Raw genomic sequence first — 22,339 nt, forward strand, 5'->3', positions numbered from 1 at the left:
AGCAATTGCTTAAAAAGCCAGTGTTACAGCGAAATACCGTGATGGTTGTTTTTTTTTTTTTTTTGTCAACGTCACATTACGATGTACAGGCTTTAGATATTTTTGCCTAATCAATTTTATGCCACTCAGTTTATTATCTTTCATACCCATTGTATGCAATTACAAGTGTTATCACAGTCTTAGTACAGTTTCTATTTAACCAGCGTGAAATCCCTGTGATTGGGGCACGTCATGTTTGAACTGTAATACAATGCACGGCGCGTTCGATTAATGCGCGCGAGCAACATTGATTCTGGAGTTCCCCGGTGGCGGGGATACATTTTTCGAACGTCCCGGGATACCATGTGAAACAGCTGCAGTGTTAATGAGCTTCATTCATCTGATTTGAAGACGATACCGTCCTACAAGCTGACGTAATAATATTACAATGAAAGGATACATTTTCTTAGGGTTTATGAAAGTCTCAATACTGTACAGTCACCAGGGGGCATAGCCTACGCACAATAATACACTTCAGGAAACATAATTAGTTCAACATTTTGTCAGTAGTGAAATCTAAATGCAAACGGATTCTTTCGGAAGACTTTTTTGATGTGACTTTATGTAAATGTCATCTAAGGAGCACCGTAACGGCGAGCTATTTTGAAGATTTTCATATTGTAATTTTGTTGCGGGAGGGTTTGTGCAGCCCGTCTCTCAGGCGTTGTTGTGAATTGATCTAACATGGCGACTGTACCAGTTTATTGCATCTGTAGATTACCTTACGACGTAACCCAGTTTATGATCGAATGCGATGCCTGCAAGGACTGGTTTCACGGCAGGTAAGGACAACATTGCACCACTGTAAATTTATTTTGGTTTGCAAGGCATTTTGTGAGGTATTTCTTGCTTTTGTTCGCTTAATGCTCTGTATTCGCTGGCTACATTTGTATTACCAACAGCGAGGCCGCTTGAAGAAGAAGGCGGAGTTATATTTAGCTAGCTAGGTTGTGACATTTTTCGTGAATAGCACAAAACATTTTGTAAACAACATGGTCATATTGAACGTATAATGCTGTATTTTAATTTATTTTTGATAATTTTCGTTACCTGTAAGTTCGAATTCTTTGCGCCTTTACAAGACGTTTGAGCATTGTCGCTGTCGTACTAGCACGGAAGCTTAGTGGGCACCAGTCTATGCAAACCATTAGGCTATTTATGACGCTTAAATTATATTTCTCTGTCCAGTAAAGCACATATTGAGGTGTTACTATTTGGTCACATAATGTTCCGTTCCACATGTCAGATGAAGCTGTTAGAAACAATGTAGAGGTTTTGGGGATTTTTTTTGTCCGACAACAAACGACAGCTAGCTAGCTGTAGTCATCCAGTAAAACAGTGACAGACAATGCTAAATGCGTGCGTTTTCCATCACTCGGATGTTTACATTTTTCAGAAAATGTTTCGTATGCTATTTCACACAATTTGCTTCTGGAATAAGCAGGTTAATTACCGTTTATAGACTAATTAGCCTGCTAGCTATTTCCCTTAGGCTGTACGAATCCCAGTGTTTCGTAGACTATTAGTTTGAATATCTTAAACATCCGTGTATTTTCGTATTTTATGACATATCAAGTGTGAAATATGTGTATGGATGTTGCATAACAAATTTGTGTAAAATAAATGCAATTAGAGTGACTGTAGAACTAGCGTCCTGTTCCAGTTCACTGGCTGGGATATTTACGCGCGTTTAACATTAACCCTTTCCTGTTTGCTAGCGGTTGTAAAATACATTTTATTGTTATTTCAAAACATCGTATTACTTTACAGGTTGTACCTAGTAACAAACAGGCATGGGCTATTTATGATTAGGTTACAGCTAATCCTTAGACATCACCTATGGATAACTACCGAGTCCTTGTCTGGTCTATGCTGTAGCTAGTAAACGTTTAGGCGTGAATGTAAGCAATGAAAGAAAAGGGATATCCCACAATTGATCAATGTTTTCCACCAATCGGTTGTCATCCGATTATAAATTAGTCAATGTTTCAGTAAATATTCCGTTAAAACAGATACTTTGACCGGAGCGAAAAATGTTACTCCACTAATCATCTATCCTTTCAGAATGAGTCAAATCTGTCCAAGTAGCCTACACCATAATGGCTGAACGTACAGCTATAGACTACACTGTGAAACCAGAACAATATACACAGTGATTATATTAAACCGTCCTGCCTTCTCGGCTTATGGCGGGAGACTAATGTGTTCCCAACAGTGTGTTCCATTGCAGTTTTGTTTTCAAGAAGGGAGTTAAGAGTGATGATTTATTTATTTATTTATTTATTTATTTATTTATTTATTTATTTATTTATTTATTTATATTTATTTTTTGTTTAAATGATTGCAATTCAGGTTTTACATCAGCGCGTGCCGTACTATTTGTTGTATTTGTTTATTTGTGCATTATGTACTAAATAATTACGCGTGTTTCTGGAGATCTGAATCTTAAAAGTGTTTTTTTTTTTTTTTTTTTTAAGATCAGTGATATAATTGAGACAGTCACAACTGTATGTATAAGCATGGAACGGATTGAAATAGTCTCCAAAATCATACATATCAATATCAATCTACAGTTTAAGCAAATGTTTAAGGTGAAACATTTATTATTATAATTTTACTACAATATTTTGTCTTAATAGTTAATATATTCAATGCACTGACATAAAAAATACTGTTAAGGATAATTCTGTAAGACAGATATATTGGTCTGATATTGTTTAAGGGGATAATAATAACTTGCATTCCTTAAGGCACAATTGATTAAAGGTCCTGATCTTGGCATCCATTTATCTAATAATAATACTAATAATACTAATAATAATAATCAGATGTGAATATATTGTTAAATTATTACTATTCTCACTTGAGAAAATTCATGGAGCTATGGCTTCCATCAATACTAAAGGGTGTTCTCCAGAATAACATCGCCATAATATTGTATCAGTGATACATTCAATAAAAAGAGCACAGTGAATCCGCTTACACAAATCGAGAAATCAAGTGTTGTCTGACCATAGCGTTGTTCGACCTTTTGTAGCAAGCATGGGCATTCCTTATGTTTGAATTACAACCCTCATATTTCTCTCACTACAAGGTAACACATATTGTGAGCTGGCTGTTAGCATTGATGTTAATGCTGTCATTACTGTGATATGTGCCAGCTGGAGCCTGCGATTGCAGCGAACACCACACACAATCACACACTCCCACCCCAGGCTATGGCTCGTGTTTATTTGTGTTGGTGTGTGTTCTCGCTGGGTGTAAATTTGTGACATCACTCTCTTTTAGACTTTACCTGGCAAGGTGCCTACTCTATAAGCAGTTCTGCCAGAGATGACAAGGATAGGATCAGCAATTAGATGTGTTCACTGGCTATAAAAATACTATGGCTGTCTATGGTTGTATTCCCTTGTGTTTTTGGTAGTGACATTTGTGATTTTTTTATTTTTTTATTTTTTTTTACAAACAGTCTTGAGATTGCAGACCCTCACCCATCGAATCCATCCAGCAGTAGGACACAGTGTGTCTCTGTACTCAGACAGATACATGGCAGAAAATATAGAGCTACAACTTTATTCTGCAATCCTGGAGTTACTAACAAAACTACGCAGACAACTCTTGAAGACATACTTTTTACATACCGAATATGGCATTTCAGATCTAGTCATATCAATTACTGTGTAATTGAAATTACCATAATGTAAGTACTCTTCTGGAATATGAATTCAATTGAAAATATTGCTTAATCTTTTTAACCAATACATTTAGGAAGGGTGATATAGCTACCGATTTCTTACATTGTGCAGTAAACCCATTTAAAGGAGATCCACATTTATATTGGGATCATTTTGGTGTTGATCGATAATGGCTTATAACAAGCCTATTAGTATCAGTGCATTTTGTCATCATATGGATAAGAGTGTAGCTATAAGATGATACAGCGTACAGTCCAGTGTGTATTTTGACAGTGACACAATTTTTGTTGTTTTGGCTGTGTACTCCAGCACACTGTATTTTAAATAATACAATGAATATGAGGTTAAAGCAGAGACCATCAATTTAACGGTTGCAAATCCTTTGCATTTTAAAGACTGCCTGGAGTCTGTGACCCTTAGACATCATCAGACCCTGGGTATCTTCCCTGGTGATACTATGCCAGGCCTGTACTGCAGCCATTTTCAGTTTCTGTTTGTTTCTGGGGCGTTTTGAATTCAGCTTAGTCTTCAGCAAGTGAATGCAAGTTCAGTTTAATTCAGGACAGGTGATTGACTTGGCCAGTAAAGAACATTCCACTTTTTTTTGGGATCATTGTACTGCTGCAATGGTAAGGCACAATCCAGTGAATTTTGAGGCATTTGGTTGGATCTGAGGATGTTTCTGTACACCTCAAAATTCATCTTGCTGCTGTCGTCAGCAGTTACATCATCAATGAATACAGTGTTTCCCCTATAATTGTACTGTCTTGGCAGGCTGCCAAGCTAACAAAAAACCCCGCCAGCCCAACTACTTTTTTTATTTTTTTGTCTGCCAAATATAATGCCACATACGTGTTCATTTGGAAATCAGTAACTGTGTGCTTGAGAGCCTCTGCAAGGCACTGTTCTGAAATGTGAATCAACCTCAGTGCCATTGCCTGGGAAACTTGACGCAATGAAAGAGTCCCTTTCTGTTACTGCAGAGAGACAGCAGAAGCATATGGGATAGTGATGGGGGGGAGCAGACCAGAGACGTGCTGGCTTTTTAAAAAATCACTTATTCTTCTCTAAGGTTTCTCAACGTGAAAATAAAATGTCTGATATTTAACTGTTTCACATGTAACCATAACATCACTGTATTTGTCTCTTTGCACTGTCAGTACTAGAACCTGACGTGACCATTTTATCGACATGGTTAAACATAACGTTAGCTCCAAAAATCCACCCTCCCTCCCTCTTTTCGCATAATGTGTATGTACATGGTTCCCGTTTTTGACAAATTCTACAGGCCCTTTTCCATTGCACAAAACAGTTCAGGACCCATCCATACCCAGAAATATCTGGAACCTTGGTAGTTCCTAGAAAGCATTCTGGTTTCTGTTTCCACTGAACTTCAAGAACAGTGACAATTTTGGAGGAAGTGATGAAAAAAATAAAATGCTTGTTTTAAATAGTCTAACCTTCCCTTAATAAATAGTATTTTGAGAAATACTCTCGATTGTGAATCATTTGTGATATCAGCTGAGTTACTATTTTTAAACATGAGCGTGTAATAAAATGTTCAGTGAGCGCGGGCAGGCTTGGCAACATTGGGATTGGAATGGCAGGTATGCCATCTCACCAAGTTATGCCTTGGCAGGGCAGAGTGCCCCCTACCTATACTGCACCAAGACTTTGGCACTTGTCAGGGTTTCCTACAGAAATAACCACAATGACCACAGACTCTGAGCTGCTGGAAACCAGTGCAAGCTAATCACGTCTTCACAACAGCTATATCGATTTTCTTAAAGTGATAACAGTCAACCACTGTGCGGTTGTTAACTACTGTTTAACTAATGTTAGGCTACTGTAGCTACCCTGCAATGCGACATTTCTAAATTAATGTTAGCTATCCCTATAAATCCTCTATCAAAATACAAGCAATTAGTAGGTCTGTTGTGTACACAATACCCCATTAAAAACAGTTCCATTTAAAAATATGACAAACACTTTCAATTTTTTGTCTTTCATGGTAAAGGAAAAATGAATCCGTTTCTTTCCACTAGGATGTTTGTATGTTTGCATGTCTCTCATAGCTTGCATTTATATGTATTACTATTATACTTGCTCATAACAAACAGCATGTGGCCGTCAGAATGATTACAAACAGAAGCTCAGTTTTTTTTTCTTGTGAAAAAAGTTTTTCTTAATAGGTACTGGTAAAAAAATGTAACAAAAAAGTGACAAAAATATGAGTATGCCCATGCTATACAAACATGCTTTAACTTTTCTGGAATAATCAATGATTTTTGTGTATTCTGGACACATTCCTTGCTTTTTATTTTATTTATTTATTTATTTTTAAGCAAAATGTTAATGTTATGCTTTAAAGTACCAGAGACAGACCAACCTATTCAGCTATATTTCTTTGTGTAAAAAGTTCTTATGGCAGGTGTAATGTTATTGGCCATATCATAGCCTATAAATATATGCTGCTGCAAGTAAATGCGTATTTACTGGTGATTGTCAAGTTGTATTTATAGTTCTGTTTGGTAAGGTTGTCCTAAATTCTTTAAAATTTGTCAAACCATTTGTAGCTATTTAAAAACGTTGGTTGGTTTGGCTTATTTGGTCCTCATGTTGAGAGTTAACAGCAACAGACTTCAAATGCAAATTCCACATCTAGACTCAACTCTAGACCTTTTGTTAGCTTTCTTGTGCATGAACTAATGATGCAATACACACAGCTGGCCAAGAAACAGCTGAGCAACCAATTGTCTAATTATGTTTACTCCCCTAAAATGGTGGTACTACTGTATGTATACAAGGGCTGTGATTGCACATGGATCACCTAATGTGGATGCAAATACCCCCAGATTAAAGCTACAGTCTGCACTTTAGCTTCATATATTGTTTAATTTCAAATCCAATGTGACTGAGTACAGGGCCAAAACAACAAAAATGATGTCACTGTCCAAGTACGCACAACACTATACTGTACAGGTGGCAGAGAGGCAGCACATTTTATGTTCCGCTGATGTTGTAAAATAAAAGGGAAGATGTTATACAGAAAATGTGGCCTCATCATAGTCATCTAAGCCTTTTATTTATTTATTTATTTATTTATTTTTAATTTAGCGTTTTGTTAGCTGAAACTCTATAACTCTCTATAACTCATGCTCAATGCCTGATACTGAACTAAGCAGGTTTAAATGTTGTGTTGTATAAAATGTGTAACTTTTGTTCTTCAAAAGTTGACATCTGTGTTCATCTACCTCTTCCATGAATGTGGGAACTTGCAGTTTGCATTTGTGCTATAATGTTAAATGTATGGATTTGCATTGACTGATATGGCCAGTCAAATACTGGTTATTGATATTTATCCCAGGATTTACATATTATTCATCTGTAAAATTTTAAGCTCATAGTATACCCTCCAGAAAGTATTCATTCATTTGGTATTGCCATGAATATAGTTGATACAGAAGGATTTTAATAGGGTCCTTTTTCAGGAAACATACCGGTTTTAAAATTCCCATGTTTTACTTTACATGCTACAGTTACAAATAAAGGGTATCCTGGGTTATTGAGCTGGTTCCAGGCAGATGAGTTCAAATATATTATTTCTGGTAATACTGTCATAATCAGCCCATGTCAAGTTTAATCCTTTATGAATCAATGCATTTCCCAATTTTTGTTAATAACATATTTTTAAACGTACAGGTATTACATTTTTATTTCTTGACAGCTGCCAATCAACAGCCTCTAACCCTGAAAGGGAACTAAAGCCATACCTTATTCCCATGGACCTGTGTATTGATCCATGGAATGTGTAAGGTGTGGAAAACTATACTCTGCACTGAGTGGTGCAAAGACAAGTTTCAGTCATTGTATTACATTAAATCCATGTCAGTGCATGAGCAAAGAAAGGTTCACTCTAAAATAAGTAAGATACTTATTTCTCTAATAAGGATATACTATTGCAGTAGAGAATGAACAAAAGACTGAATTCATTCGATTGACTCAATTCATCTATCATCTATCTGTGCAAATAATTGTGCAATAATAATTAGTGAGCATCATTCAATGAACACAACAGGCTCCACAAAGCTCTACTACCAATACTAAAATATTAGTCTAATATATTTCCCCAATACTAAAGTATTAAGGAAATAGGAAATCCAAGTTGATGTTAAATTAATAGCTGCCTCTGCCCAGCCCCTAAGGCTTGATTTCTTAGGAGTTGACAGTGAAATACATCTCTTTTGTACATTTACTGAATTTTGCTGTCGTCCTAAAAAAGCATTAGAAAGGTATTAAAAAACACATTATGACTGCATTGCCTGTATATGCTGTTATAAGTTACAAAATGCTCTGAGGGTGCACCTCAACATCAGGGATTTTCATTTTAAAGTGATGGCAAACAAATAGATAACAATAAATTGTCCTTTGAGCTGCATTTTAGAGGATGACATATTTTCACTTCCAAAGGGGCTCCTTGTCCATAACAAAGTTCAAGAGCTGTATTTAGGCATTTATAATCGTGTTATAGATAATAAATAATACCCAAGAGAGGTTGAAGAAATGGTAAGTACCAGAAAGAATATGTCCAATTTAAGACTTGGCCCAAAGGTCAAGATAATGTGACAGAGTCAGTACTGAATTATGGTTCCCAACAAGCAAAGCTCAGAATTGTTCCTGTCCCTATTAACAATCAGCTCACTGATGGTAGGTGGATTATTTTGTTGAAAAACAGGCTTTCCTGAAAAAAAGTAGAGGAATATTACCTGAAGGCATAATATGTTTTGCATGTTCTTTTCCATTTTTCTGGGCTTCTACTGCAGTACTCCTGCAGCATGTTACAACCTGGCACAACCAAGTTCCAACATCAAGAAAGAGGCTAGTCCAATGTGCAGCCATTCATGTCCATATTCACTTTTACTAATTCTTGTACGTCCTTGTATAACAATCTGCATTGTATTTGGGTTGATCCTAGAAATTATTGGCTTCTGGAATTATTCCTTTGGTCCTGGAATCACTATCAGATTTGAAAGTAAATCCAGTTTCAATAAAAGGTGTGGACAAGTTGCTGATAGATAACCACACATTTTTACTACACATCTGCAATAGTATAATATAGCTAAATAGATGATAAATAGTGATGTTGGAATGTGACTGCTGACAATTACATTACATTATACAGCACATATTAATGAACTAACTTGAGTGGATTGTGTGTGTCTGGACCTAACCTCAGCACTGATGCAGATACATTTTTCATAAAACATTTTGTGCTTTTCTGATACAAAAATAAAAGTTTGCAAAATGCAAAGAGTTATCAGAATTACATGTGGTGAATGGTATTCATGACAAGTGCACTGCGCCTGACCTAGCATGAGTATTCAGAGCTGACCCTGAATAACTTCCCCATCAACTGTTCTTGGCTGAGCTCATCAGTAGAACTACACCCTGAATGATAAAGAATTTTGCAACAATGCGAGAGGGACACTAAATACATTTTCAGAACATTTAAATTCACAGTCTACTGGCAATATGATTGTAATTTGCAAATGCAGTAAGGAGTGTCCGTAAAGAAATGTAAGAGGCCTCTTCTGCACATTGGATGAGAAGGAGTTTGTGACATGCACAAATACTGTATTTAGACTTTAAATTTTTTATGCATTTATCCAAATTGTAAACTGAGCATAAAAACATATTTATCCAGCTATTATTTAGCCAACTACAACTTAACAATGAGTTTTAAAATCTTTATCTTCTGGAATTAGTTTGGGAAGAGTTTCACAGACTTGTATGCATTTTGAGTTGTGTCATGAAGTGAAAACTATTTAAAACATTTTCATTATCCATTAAACATTACCAGTTAGCAGTTATTCAGTAACTGAATACCTAGGTACTTGTTAGCATCACTTATTACAGAGTATTTGTTGGCAATATCTTTATTTTAAAGACCAAGGTTTCTCTTTTCAGAAGGAAATTGACGAGATATCCACCCTATATTCTCCACAATATTGTTTTGTATTCCCATATACGTATCTTAATAAGATATTGGTAAGAAATCTTAAGTTAGCATAATGTCCTGTGCTTCCCTGAAATGCTGATCTATGGGAGATGGAGTAATGATGTAATAATGGTATATTTATGTTCCCCTTGTCCATATTTCAGAGATGTGTTCATTTTGCCTTCAAATACTAATGCTCAGATAATGTGAATGACAGAACTGTAGAGGAGGGGAATTACAAGCAGGAGTGGAAATTAGGACATGTAAGAGTTGATAAACTACCAAGTTTGAAAAACTCACTCTAAAGAACATGGTTATATGCTAACAGTCAAAGCCACTATTTATAAGGCATTAATCTTACAGGGATATAGACATTTATTTGTAAACGCAAAAGACGTAGAGTATATGCAAAATTAACAATTCAAAGGTAAAGCATTTCAGTGGTGTAGAGTAGGTATGATTTGCATTGTCTGTATTTAGTGTATGCAAATTCCTCTGACTGGTGCATCGAGCACTGGTGAAATTATCAGTTTCCTATGATAAAAAATTATACTTTAATTATTGAAAGGTTTTACCACGTTGAAAATATGTGGTCATCCCAACATACACACTGAAGAATCCACACCAAACTGGCATGCTCCTTTTTCATGATTTCTTTATATAAATCAAGAAAAATGCCAGAAGATGGTGTTTTCTACAATAGAAATAAGTGCACAATACATTAGCCCTTTTCATTGCAAGAAGTCTTATTAAGGTAATGGCCTTTTGAAAGAAAAGTTCAGTTTTTTTTCTCTCTTACAAAGCTTTACTCTTAAAATACAACAACCTGAATTAACTGCACCTGCCACCAGCAGCTGTGGAAGTCAAGCACACAGATCCCAGTAAGTAAAACTGAATGCCGAAATCACAGGCATAGGTCTAAAATTAATATGCAATGTTTAATGGTTTTATGGAACCTTCAATATCAAAATGTTCCTCAGTAGGATCTGAACCACGGACCATGTGTTACAGAGACATCGGCTAACCCACTATGTGGCCATATTCTTTGCTATGGACTCAGAACTGAACAGTGCCGAGGAATTGAAATCCAGTAATTTACTGCAAGTTAATTTCAAGTGACAAACAAGTAGACCTATTAGAAACCACTCCACGTCAAAGTATACGATTATCTATTCTTAGCCCTCTACTAACTGAATTGATGAGTAGTTGGCTGCATATTGGTAGACCAGCAAAAAAAAAAAAAAAATCTTGAGTGGCATATGGACAAAATAGTTTTTTTCATGAGAACTGACTTGATTCCTCCAACAGTGTAACTTGTAAATCACTGAACATTTAAAGCGGGTTAATATTCAGTGAGTTCCGAGAACTACCATCAACGTACAGTAGCTGAGACTGTACAAACCTCTATAAGCAGTTTATCAAACTTACAAACTTATTTATAATGCCTGAAATAAGTTGCTACATACAGTTCTAGTACCTTAAGTTGCCACATGCAGTATGCAAATATCAATACATTTTGTTGTACAGAATGAATAACTAAGAAAGTTCAATCCTTGGTATGTTTTGTCATTAGCAGATATGATTCGGAAGTGGAGGTAGCTAGCATAGTTTACTTGGTTACTTTAGTAGCTAGCAAACTATTAAAAACAGATATTTTTAGCTACCTAATTGTCATGAGGGTTATGCGTAAAGGCAAATTAAAATATCAGCTTTGTCAGTGTTTAAAACTTGCTAATGCTATGTGGCCTCATTATCTCTATCTGCTCATATTCTCAGCATTATTTGAGTTAGTTCATTAGAAACCAAGCTCACCAGACTGAAGTGACGGCATTCTGGCAAGCTATTTATAAATGAAGCAAGAGCTGTGAGCTGGCTTACCTCTTAAATTCAGCCTTGGAACTTAAGACAATGACAACTATAGCCAGTAGAATAGGACTTTACTCACCTCTGTTTATCTGTGTAATTTAAGTTTGACTGTGAAGTATGTCTTTTATGTGGGTTTGAATAGTCTAATTTACATTACATTACTGGCATTCAGAATGACATACAGAACTTTCAGAGTTTGTACATAGAGTTTTTTACTGCTTGATATACTGAAGCAAGGTACCTTGCTCAAGCATACCATGGCAGTGTCATACCTGGGAATCGAACCTGCTACCTTTGGGTTACAAGCCCAGTTTCTTTCCCCATTATTGAGATGGTTAAATAGTTCCACACATAATATCTTATTCTTTGCTAGTATAGTTGCTGGGTCTGCTCCACCAACATTTTGATAGTGTTTATCCAGTTTATTTTCACTTGGTATCATTTGGCATATTGCTTGTTATATTGCCTTGGACAGAATTGTCTGCCAAATAAATAAATGTAAATATAATGTTACTCCCAACACCCACTCAATGCAGCTAGCTTTCTGCCAATGGATTAGTTTACATTTGTTGGCGGACTATCCTCATGGTATGTTTATAACAGCATTATTGAATAACAGTTATTTTTGAAAGCAAAAAGACTATCCACCACTGTTACTATTAAAATGATTGTACAGTGTTTTATTTTTCCACCTAGAACCTGAGCTTGGGTCTAATTATCCAAGTATTAAAGGATTGTGCATACAGGTCAACGATGTATAAAATAGGCTGTAATTCCTACATGGATCACTCGACATGGATGTAATTACCCTTAAATTAAACCTGATGCTCTGTGCTGTGTAACCCACGTTAACCTCACATTCATTGTTTAATTTCAAATATGCTGTAATACAGAGCCAAAACAACAAAAATGGTGTCTGTCCCAGTGCTTATTGTGTGTGCTTATATACACATACTAGAAATACACATCTTGCTTTGTAACTGCATGTTGGCTCCACCTAAAAGCAGTTAGGCACAATGAATTGAAAACAATTCAAATTTGTAGTGCATAATAAAAATGTATTAATTGATTTCTCACCACAGCGACAGTTGCATTAATTCTGCCAGAAGCTGTATCGGTTGAGCTGGGTTGTCAGAAGCTGCCTTTTAGTACATAGGCTGCTGCTACCTTTCAATGTCCCCTCACTTAGCATAATGGTTACGGAAGTGGGTTTGCACCCCCAAGGGTGTTCTACTCTAATTGCATGTAAAAAATGTCATTTGTGTAAGCCGCTGTGGGTGCGAGCATCTTCTAAATCTGCCTTAAATGCAATGTAAATATTCCTAGCTTGCTTTACTTTGCCCTCTGTGGAGCAGGGCTGCACAACCCTGTTCATGCTCATCTACCATCTACAACCCTAAGAAAAACTTACAGGATGTTAGACTTGGCCTACCCTGTTCTAGAGGTTTGCTTGGTTAACACCTTTCAGTTTCTCTGTAATAAATAAATGCTTCATTTAATGCCTACATTTTTTCTAGAATTAACTGAGCCTACAGTTTGTCCATCCATCCATCCATCCATTATCTATGCTATGGGGGTTGCTGAAGCCTATCCCAGTGTGCATTGGGCAAGAGGCAGGAATATGCCCTGGACAGGCCACCAGTCTATCTCAGGACACACACACCATTCACTCACAATTCACTCACATACTCAGCCTAAATTTTGTATTGTTTTCTATTTTGTTTTATTTGAGAAGGGTGGCTTTTTTTCAGTTGCCAGTTATAGACTGTTTATTGATGCTACATCTTATGTTATGGTGCATCATTTGGAAAGCCATCATAGGCAAATATGCCTTTTTGTAAAAAACAAAAAACAAAAAAAAACCTATTATATCATTATAATCTGTGACTAAAACTACGATGTGTAATTTGACTTCATTTTCATAAGAACATTTCAGAGTTCCAAACAACCTCCATTCCAGGTGGATTTTCTCCACAGAATTGGGCATGACACGCATACACTAACACATGGACACATTGCCATTGGCATGTCTTTGGATACAGATTGTCTCTGTACACTCCTACTATGCCTTTTAGTTTGACTTAACATTAAGTCAGTCAGTCAGAACCTTTATTTAAATTCTCAGAGGTACAATTCCAGTTTACACAGCAATCATAGGCTAGGTCAGAGAGTAATGTGTTCATGGCTATGAATAACTGTTACATAATTGAGTATTGTACCTTATTGGACCTGTGTTTTGTAGTTGGTCCAAATGACCTTCGGTATGCACTTGTACGTCGCTTTGAATAAAAGCATCTGCCAGGTAAATGTAATGTACTGTACTGTACTAGATGATAACCTTTTTTCTTCTGAATGATCAGAGGGCCATAAGTATATCTGTCGTGAACCACGTTCAACCCCAGGGTCGCCAGTTCAGTAGCCCTGCTGTAATACTTATCATGTCGCAAAGCCAGATTCTACCTTATTGACTCTTCTGACCTACACTCCCCCACCCCAATATATGGATTCACACACTGAACCTGAACCTGAAATGAAGTCAGCTGCAAATATTGTTCTTAACATACAGATCAGTTAAACATAAGTGATACTTACTGTATCACTCCACTGAAACAAGAAACAGTTAAACCAGCATTAAGCAGTAGGCAGTTTGCTTGCTAGTTCATAAACATCCAGATCAAAAAAAAATTAATAGTGTTGTTCATCCAGGATATGAACTAGTTTCATGACTAACATATTATGGAAAAAATTAATATAAAAATAGCGTATTTATCAATTATTTTATTTTGGTCCACACATGCAGTTGTAATACTCTCATCCAGGTTCCCCGGTCACTCAGTAATCATACTGCTTGAGGATGTACAGTAACAGAAGAACTTGAACCAGACAACCAGTGATCAGATTCTCTGCTGTGGGGGAGCTTCTCTCAACATTATATTTCCTTGTCTTTGGAAATTTTCAAAGTAAGCTACAGCTGAAGGAATTTCACAATCTACATTTTGTATTACACGTTGTCCCATAGATTTGCATATTTTGTTGTACTAATCCCTTCTAATTTATGTTCTCATATAGTGTGAAAATTATGTGTTTATTGAAAGGACCAGGACTATTGATTTGCCATAAGCTAGCAAATGAAAACACAATTCTAAATTTAAAAGGTTGTCTTGTGAACCTTCCGTTGGGTGTAGAACGAATAGTAAGTTTTATCTTCAAATGCTCTTCGGGCACAAGTTCAGCTGTGCCCTCCCTCCCAACCCTAACTTGCAGATCTTGCAGATATTATTTTCTCACTTGGACCACCGCATGTAACATTTACGCTCATTATGTTGTAGAAAGGTTTCTGTATGTAACCACCTTTATCTACCACCTTTTTAACATCTGCTGTTTGTTTCGTCATGCCTAATGAATTAATTTTCTTTGTGATGTCACTCTAAATTTCTCCCCATTGGTGCTGTATTCTAATGCTGTAATCCACAATTGTGATGCTGAAAAACTGAAAATAAGGGTGTTTCATTTATTTGAGTCATAATTAGAACCAGTCTTAGTAAATCTTCATAAATGCATCAATATACATGTGACCGCAACAGAAATGTAATACAGTGAATATTTCTGTGCTGTGACTATTTCCTTAGTAAATCTGGTCCTTATTTAGTATTTAGATTAAACAATACCAAATCCAATATTCCTGCTTCCCCGGACATATAGTTTTTTTAATGAAATTGAATTATTACATTAATTGTATAGGGTATGCGTGTGTTTCATCTTAAAATTCTGAAAGGAGTAAAATGTTTTGCTAATTTTGTATTAGTGAATTATCTAAATGTAGCTTGCTTTTTAGTGTGCAGTAGGCCTACATTAAAAGCATTACATTCACTGACTAGACGGTGATGGTGTTGGATCCCTTTCTCTGGCAGCTTAGATTTCATTGCTGAATATTGTCAGGAGAGTGAAAGATAAAATTCCCCTTCCAAAAACACCATCCCCTGAGAGGTGGGCTTATGATGTGATTGACAAGATGTCAGAGGGGAAAAAACCTTCACTCAACATCTGCCTGCAGTAGCTTGTACCATCCAGCCAAAGGTAGTTTTGGAATGAAAAATGTTTTTTTAATCTTTCCTCTTTCTGTTTCTGTTACCATATTAACAATTTATGTGTCCTAAGATTTTTAAGTTACCCTAAATGTTTGTTCTACTGTGAATTTGATTGTTGTGTCTTGTGTCTACGAAAGTACAACTACAGATGATAACTTCAGGTAGTAGGATAAAAAAAAAAAAAGACAAAAATACACTTTAATTCTTTGTGGTTTCTTGAGTGGAAACGAAAGTGTAAGAGGGCATGCCAAGATGGGCCTGTTTTCACACAGCACAACCTTTCGGTGAATGAAGCCAGGCAAGGAGGACAAAGATTGCTCTTGTGCTCTGTTGAGCGTCCCTGTTCCAGCTCACGGGGCTGGCATGATGTTTGCGTGTGACGCAGCATTCTTAATCGTGAGAGAAGGCCATGCTGTCTGGGCCCTGGAAAAGGCAGTCTTTTTGCTTTGTGTGAGTGCATCAAACAGGTGTATTTGCCTTCACCTCAGGCTATGATTTTACGGCGTTCCTCCCACAGCCTCATTTGACATGATTCAGGACATGTTTTTATGGTGCATAAGTGGTAGTAAAGTTGCCCTAGAGAAAACCCTTTGCTGGTAGTGTGCATGGTGTGTGCATTTAATACCAGGAAGCAGTGGTCTGGTGGCAGGAATATCTCTCCCATATCTGGGTAATTCAGGTCTCCTACTACAATGGATAATCTTCTCAAACATGGCCTTAACTTTTTTCCCCCAAACTGACAGGCTAGGGCTTGTCAAAAAAATACAATCAAGTGTTTCCATGCTGCGTTAAAATATATATAAAAGTTTTGTGTTTGTGTAGAAGTGAACATGTAAAAGTGTTATTGTAACTCTAGACTTTCAGTCATATTATTTTGCCTAATTGAAACTGGTGAAGTGGATGGAAAGGTCCAGATGTTGATGATATGAGCTGTGTACAGGTGGTGAGAACTGAGATATCAGATGAAAGGGAAGCCTATTTCTGATACATGTGACTACCTGTCTCCATGGCAGGGAGAGACTGTAGCTGGGAAATATGTTCCCTGCATTGTGTCAAAAAATGAGTTTAAAACAAGTTGTTTTAGTGCTGTCTGTATGACATTCTGATATTGTCAGACACACTTCAGCAACCTTGAGTGAATAATGTTATTTCCTGAAAATGAAGGGAATAATTTTTTTCCCTGGTTTGTTTCCTTGTTTTTTTTTTTAAAGCTTTTTCTTTTTAGCATATTCATATATTCAGTCTTTTATTTGAGTAATAAAAGACTGAATATGTGAACATGAGTCATTCAGAATGAGGAAGGTCCTGTTTGTACAAACCGCTGATAGGAGCGACAGCAGCTGACTAGACTTTCCCTTTGTGTTTCAGCTGTGTCGAGGTGGACGAAGATGAGGCTCCAGATATTGACATCTATCACTGTCCCAACTGTGAGAAGACCCATGGCAAGTCTACATGTAAGTTCTGCACCAAAATGACAACTGCAATCACAGTCCCAGTAATTGGTTCATAATAATGATTATACTATGTCTATGTATTAGTCTAGTATTTTATTGAATCAACAAAATGTATTTAATGGTAAACCTACTTGTAATTGAAAAAAATGGTTTGCGTTTTGAAAGTTCAGTTTCGTCTTGGTACTAAAATGATCATGTTTTTATGTAGACAGAAATGTACGTTTATATTTCTTCTTTTTATTTGCAGTTTAATACAGCAGCATAACTCTTTTTAAATAGCACTTCAGCGTGTGTGTATTCCCAGCTTTGCTGAGGGCTGATGTAGTTTGGCCTGATTATTTGTTCTTGAATCAGGCTTTATTGTAACCTTTGTAACCTGGGCTTAGCTGTAGAAATAGAACTGTAGTTATCATTGGGGTAACATTAAGTTCCTCCATTGAGTCTGAATGCAGGCCTTACTCAGACAGCTCTGTGCTAATGTGTCTGTGTACCTTCAGTGAAAAAGAAAAAGAACTGGAACAAGCATGACACAGGGCAAAGCACTGATGTCAAACCTGTCCAAAATGGCAGTCAGGTGTTCATCAAGGAGCTTCGAAGTAGGACATTCCCCAGGTAGGACACTTTGCAACCTTTGACTTGCTGCATGTCCTTCTGTGACACGAAAATGTCATCGCATATATACATTTTTATTATTCTAAGTTGCAACTGGTGCTGTTATTGGAGATGTAAATATTCTTGGGAATTACAATGGGGCATATCCACAGAAAGTTTCTGTATTGTTTACAGTTCAAAAATGTTTCAGTAGGTGGCGCTCTCTGACAAGTTTTTGGAAACTAGTTCCATAATAGTGAAACAAGTTCACTGCACGGGGAGCTAGTGTTAGGGAGCAAACCTTAATGATAAGCAATGACATTTCTCGCCTATAAGACATGGCCTTGAGCACTTCTATGAGAGCACTTTTCCTGAGATGCTTTCCCTTGCAGCTCTGAAGATATTGTGGTGAAGCTGAATGGAAACCAGCTGACCTTGGAGTACCTGGAAGAGCATGGATTCACAGAACCCATTCTGGTTATGAAGAAAGACGGTCTGGGTATGACAATGCCAGCGCCAACATTCTACGTTAGTGACGTAGAGAACTATGTCGGCAAGTATTAGTTATTTATTGTATGATTGCAGATTCCCTCCAAGTACCAAAACTGGTTCCTCTAAATATCTAAAAGAATAGAATATCTGGGTCTCCTTTCACCAACCTCATTAAAGTTTACTCTAAACATACTTTAATGCAGAATGCATGGTCTGTCAACACAGACAATTGCATGGATATGTTTGTGAATGTATGCCCTCGCCAGGTCATGCCTGTATGTTTATCTGTTAGAATTACAGCACTCCGTGAAATGAGCACATGCTAGTGTGTTCTTAGCAGTCACTGCATGAGTTACAGCTGTGTATGGTCTGATTGCCGTATATGCAAAAGGCCTCTTTGTTGACCTTCCATAATAAGATTCACTTGGCATACTGTTCAGGTCTGTTTGTGAAGATGTATGTTCTGCATGTTTGTACGTTCCAGTGCTAGCAGAATACTCACCGGCCTGGAAATTTAAATCATTTTCATGTCTTGATTTATTTCTGAAATGAATTTTTCCTTCTCACTGTAGTTCCGATAAAGTTATCTTTATGTTAATAAATAATTAGCTAAATACATTAGCTAAATACGTAAGATACATACATTCAGAAACCCAAAGCGTAAACATGTTATGCTATACAATGTAAAATGTATTTGTGTGTTGTATATTATATGTATACATCTATCAAATGCATTGTAATCAAATGCACATTAGTACTGTTCATAATTATGGTTAATAATTTACGTAGTTGGTGTTTGAAATACATTTTTTTTGTTGTAAGTGCAGAAACTCACTCGTGAATTAGAAAACAATTTGAAAACTTGGCTCTAAAAGCGTGAATGTATGTGCAGGGATTTTTTTTTTTTTTTGTTATTCACCATTGCGTGGCAGTGAATGCCAGTAGGTATTTAGCTTCTTAGGGCTGAGATTTGAGGTGATGATAGATAGTTATTCCTAAGAAAAAATACCTTAGAAAAATGTCTTCAAATATAATTATATGATTACATTTCAGAGAATCAAGCACAGTAATTCTTTTTTTGTTAATTTCTCCTCTTTGGCTCCATATTGTTTTTGAGCAGTGTGTAATGTACAACATTAAGGGTAGCAGGTGGTTAGAGGTAGGGAAGTCGACTGACAACCGGAAGGTTGGTGGTTTGATTCTTGGCATGACCAGATGGGTGTATTCCAGTTGTGGGCTAGCAATTGGCATGTAGCTGCCGTTACATCCACCATTCCCATCAACACTGCCAAAGTGCCCTTGAGCAGAGCACTGAACCCATAACTGCTCCAGGGGCGTGTGGAGTGATATGCTACATTGTGTTAACTGGCAATAAAGTGATCATAATCTTAAAATTATTACTGTAATGCTGTCATATGACATGGGTCTGTATTCATGTCAAAAGAGGGCACTGTTGTTCACTGCCTGACTGCATGAGCTTTACTAACATATTTCTAATTTCACTGTACCAAGATGCATGTTAGGGATATCCATATATTAAACTAATATGAATCATGTGAACAGGAGTATGCAAAATGGCTAACTTAAAAAAGTGCAATGTTTATCTTTTCTGTTTTATTCTTCTATTGTTGATGTTTACTGTTCATTTAATTTTTAGGTCCAGATGTTGCTGTAGATGTTGTTGATGTTACCAAACAGACTGAAAGCAAGATGAAGCTCAAGGAGTTTGTCGATTATTACTACAGCACAAACAGAAAGCGTGTATTAAATGTGATCAACTTGGAATTTTCTGATGCAAGGTAATGCATAATAAGATCATTTTTATATTTTATAGTCTAACAAATGTAGTAGTTATAGCTATGAGGATATTTCCAAACAGCAGTGTACATTTTGGCCTCAGAAAAGAACATATTCTAAGAATACATATTTTATAGACTAGACAAATATAATGCTGTAACTGTAAATCTTGTTTTGGTTGCTTTTTTTGCGGATCTTTAGCTTCATGGTAAAGAAGAAAATCAGATTTTAATACAAATCTTTATGCTATAGGTTAGATATTCACGGCGATGGGGGTATGGGAAGGGCTAAATTTGTGTGTCTGATGTCCCCTGAAGAATGTCGAGCATAGTGGAGAGTCCACAGATTGTGCGGAAGCTGTCCTGGGTGGAGAACTACTGGCCAGATGACGCCCTGCTGGGGAAGCCCAAAGTGACCAAGTACTGCCTGATCTGCGTGAAGGACAGCTACACCGACTTCCACATCGAGTGCGGCGGAGCCTCCGTCTGGTACCACGTTCTCAAGGTGCGATGGGTTTTCACTGCCTTTGAGTAGCTGCCCAAAAGACAATGCTTGAGGAGCAGTCTAATGTCTAATGACATTGCTAATGTCTCTGAAAGAGATATGGAAACACATTCAACCCAACCAGACTTTACAATTAACAGCACAATACTAGCTAGGGTTTTATTTATTTATTTTATAAAATAAAGCCACATAATGTGCAACATCTGTATATATGTATATATGTGATCATCTTGTGTGATCATTTTGTGTGAAGTGAACTATGAAACTAGTTGATTTTCCCTATGAGGGATATTCAAGCACTACTTACCAACAGAGTGAATGTTTATTGGTATATGGAACCAGCGTACTGCCAGAAACACCACATTAGTATAATAATGATGTGGTCATTTCAGGGGGAGAAGATCTTCTTCTTAATCAAGCCCACCTCTGCCAACCTAGCCCTGTATGAGCGCTGGAGGTCCTCATCCAATCACAGCGAGATGTTCTTCGCCGATCAGGTGGACAAGTGTTACAAGTGCACCCTGAAGCAGGGGCAGACCCTGCTTATTCCATCAGGTGAGCCTTCAGCAATGCTGCACATCTACAGCAGAGATCTGAAACTGCAGCTCTGGAGCTCTGCAGGGTTGTGCTGTTTCCTTTCAGTCAGGTGTGTGGAAACCAGGCCTGTGAACTGTTTAGCCAGTCAGTAAGTAAACTTAAGCACTTTTGTTAGCAACACTAGAAACAAGCGGATGCTGCAGCTGGCCAGGACTGGGTTTGCGATTCCTGATGTTCAGTGTGTCTTAAAATAGCATTGAAAGGATTGAGGATGATTTTGTTTGATGATGGCTGGGCCATGCTAGGAATGAGTCATAGTGTTTGTGTCGGCAAGAACTTTTCTGGATGCTGAATACAGATGAGTGTGACTTTGTAGCACAGTATGTCAGGTTTTCACAAGCTGTGAAATTTTCTGTGAAACCTGTGGCCCACGATAACCTTTCTGGTACGTCTGTTGACAAGTACAGGTACAGTATGTCAGACTTGCAACTGACTTCCAATGGACTATTTCGAGTATCATAACAACCAAAAAGTTCTGTGAATAAAGCCTTTTCAGAACCACTCTTCAGAAACCTTTACGGAAATTGAAAACCTTTCCATCTTCTCTAAAAAAACAGCCTACAACCTCTTCTTAACTTGTCACTTTTCATCTAGTGGTAGATGAACCAATTTGAATGAATAGTCTTGGAAACCAATTGCACCCACGTTAAGGTGGTGACACATGCTATGATCACCAGTTCCAATCACAGGTAGTATTGCGTATCAACCCCGTTGTTGTGTGACCTCTGTCATCTTATCTCTCCCAGGGTGGATAAATGCAATACTTACTCCAGTGGACTGTCTGGCCTTCTCTGGCCACTTTATACACAACCTAAGTGTGGAGATGCAGATGAGGTGAGTTCTGTACATTTGTACATGGATTACATTAATCACGGATCAATCGTTTCTTCATTAAAATAAATTGATTAAGACTAGTTTACTGTGAATTATGTTGTAGAACCATTAGAAGAAGAGACCAAACTGCTTTACATAGCACAGTACATTTTACTTTAAATTGAAGTCCAGGGTGTTTGTGAGACTTGTTTATGTATTGAATAGACTGCAAATTGGAGTCATCTGTCTGTCCAGTAGTCTTCCACTAGACAACATTTTAAAGATATTTTCAGTTATGTAGAAAGAGTGAATCCTTAAAGTGAAATGCTGAAATAAGTGTGAAATAGTTGGAATGGCTCAATTTGTAAGGAGTCGTAGTTTAAAGTAGTTTAAGTTTTTAATGTG

At 37.0% G+C, this 22,339-nt stretch overlaps 1 protein-coding gene across 4 annotated transcripts in view; it reads left to right on the forward strand.

Moving 5' to 3' along the window:
* Window positions 1–271: 271 nt before the first annotated feature.
* Window positions 272–22,339, forward strand: part of phf2 (PHD finger protein 2) — a 39,297-nt gene continuing 17,229 nt past the window's right edge. For 3 of the 4 annotated variants that reach the window (XM_064306582.1, XM_064306583.1, XM_064306585.1), the window contains exons 1-8: window positions 272–821; window positions 17,055–17,140; window positions 17,638–17,752; window positions 18,124–18,284; window positions 19,881–20,022; window positions 20,338–20,524; window positions 20,917–21,079; window positions 21,868–21,955. In XM_064306582.1, the coding sequence (XP_064162652.1) occupies window positions 724–821; window positions 17,055–17,140; window positions 17,638–17,752; window positions 18,124–18,284; window positions 19,881–20,022; window positions 20,338–20,524; window positions 20,917–21,079; window positions 21,868–21,955 (1,040 nt within the window). In that variant the 5' untranslated portion in view covers window positions 272–723. The remainder of the gene's footprint in view (window positions 822–17,054; window positions 17,141–17,637; window positions 17,753–18,123; window positions 18,285–19,880; window positions 20,023–20,337; window positions 20,525–20,916; window positions 21,080–21,867; window positions 21,956–22,339) is intronic. The other variant, XM_064306584.1, reaches the window with a different exon arrangement.

Source organism: Anguilla rostrata, chromosome 13 (genome assembly GCF_018555375.3).
Source record: "Anguilla rostrata isolate EN2019 chromosome 13, ASM1855537v3, whole genome shotgun sequence".
NCBI classification, from domain to species: Eukaryota; Metazoa; Chordata; class Actinopteri; order Anguilliformes; family Anguillidae; genus Anguilla; species Anguilla rostrata.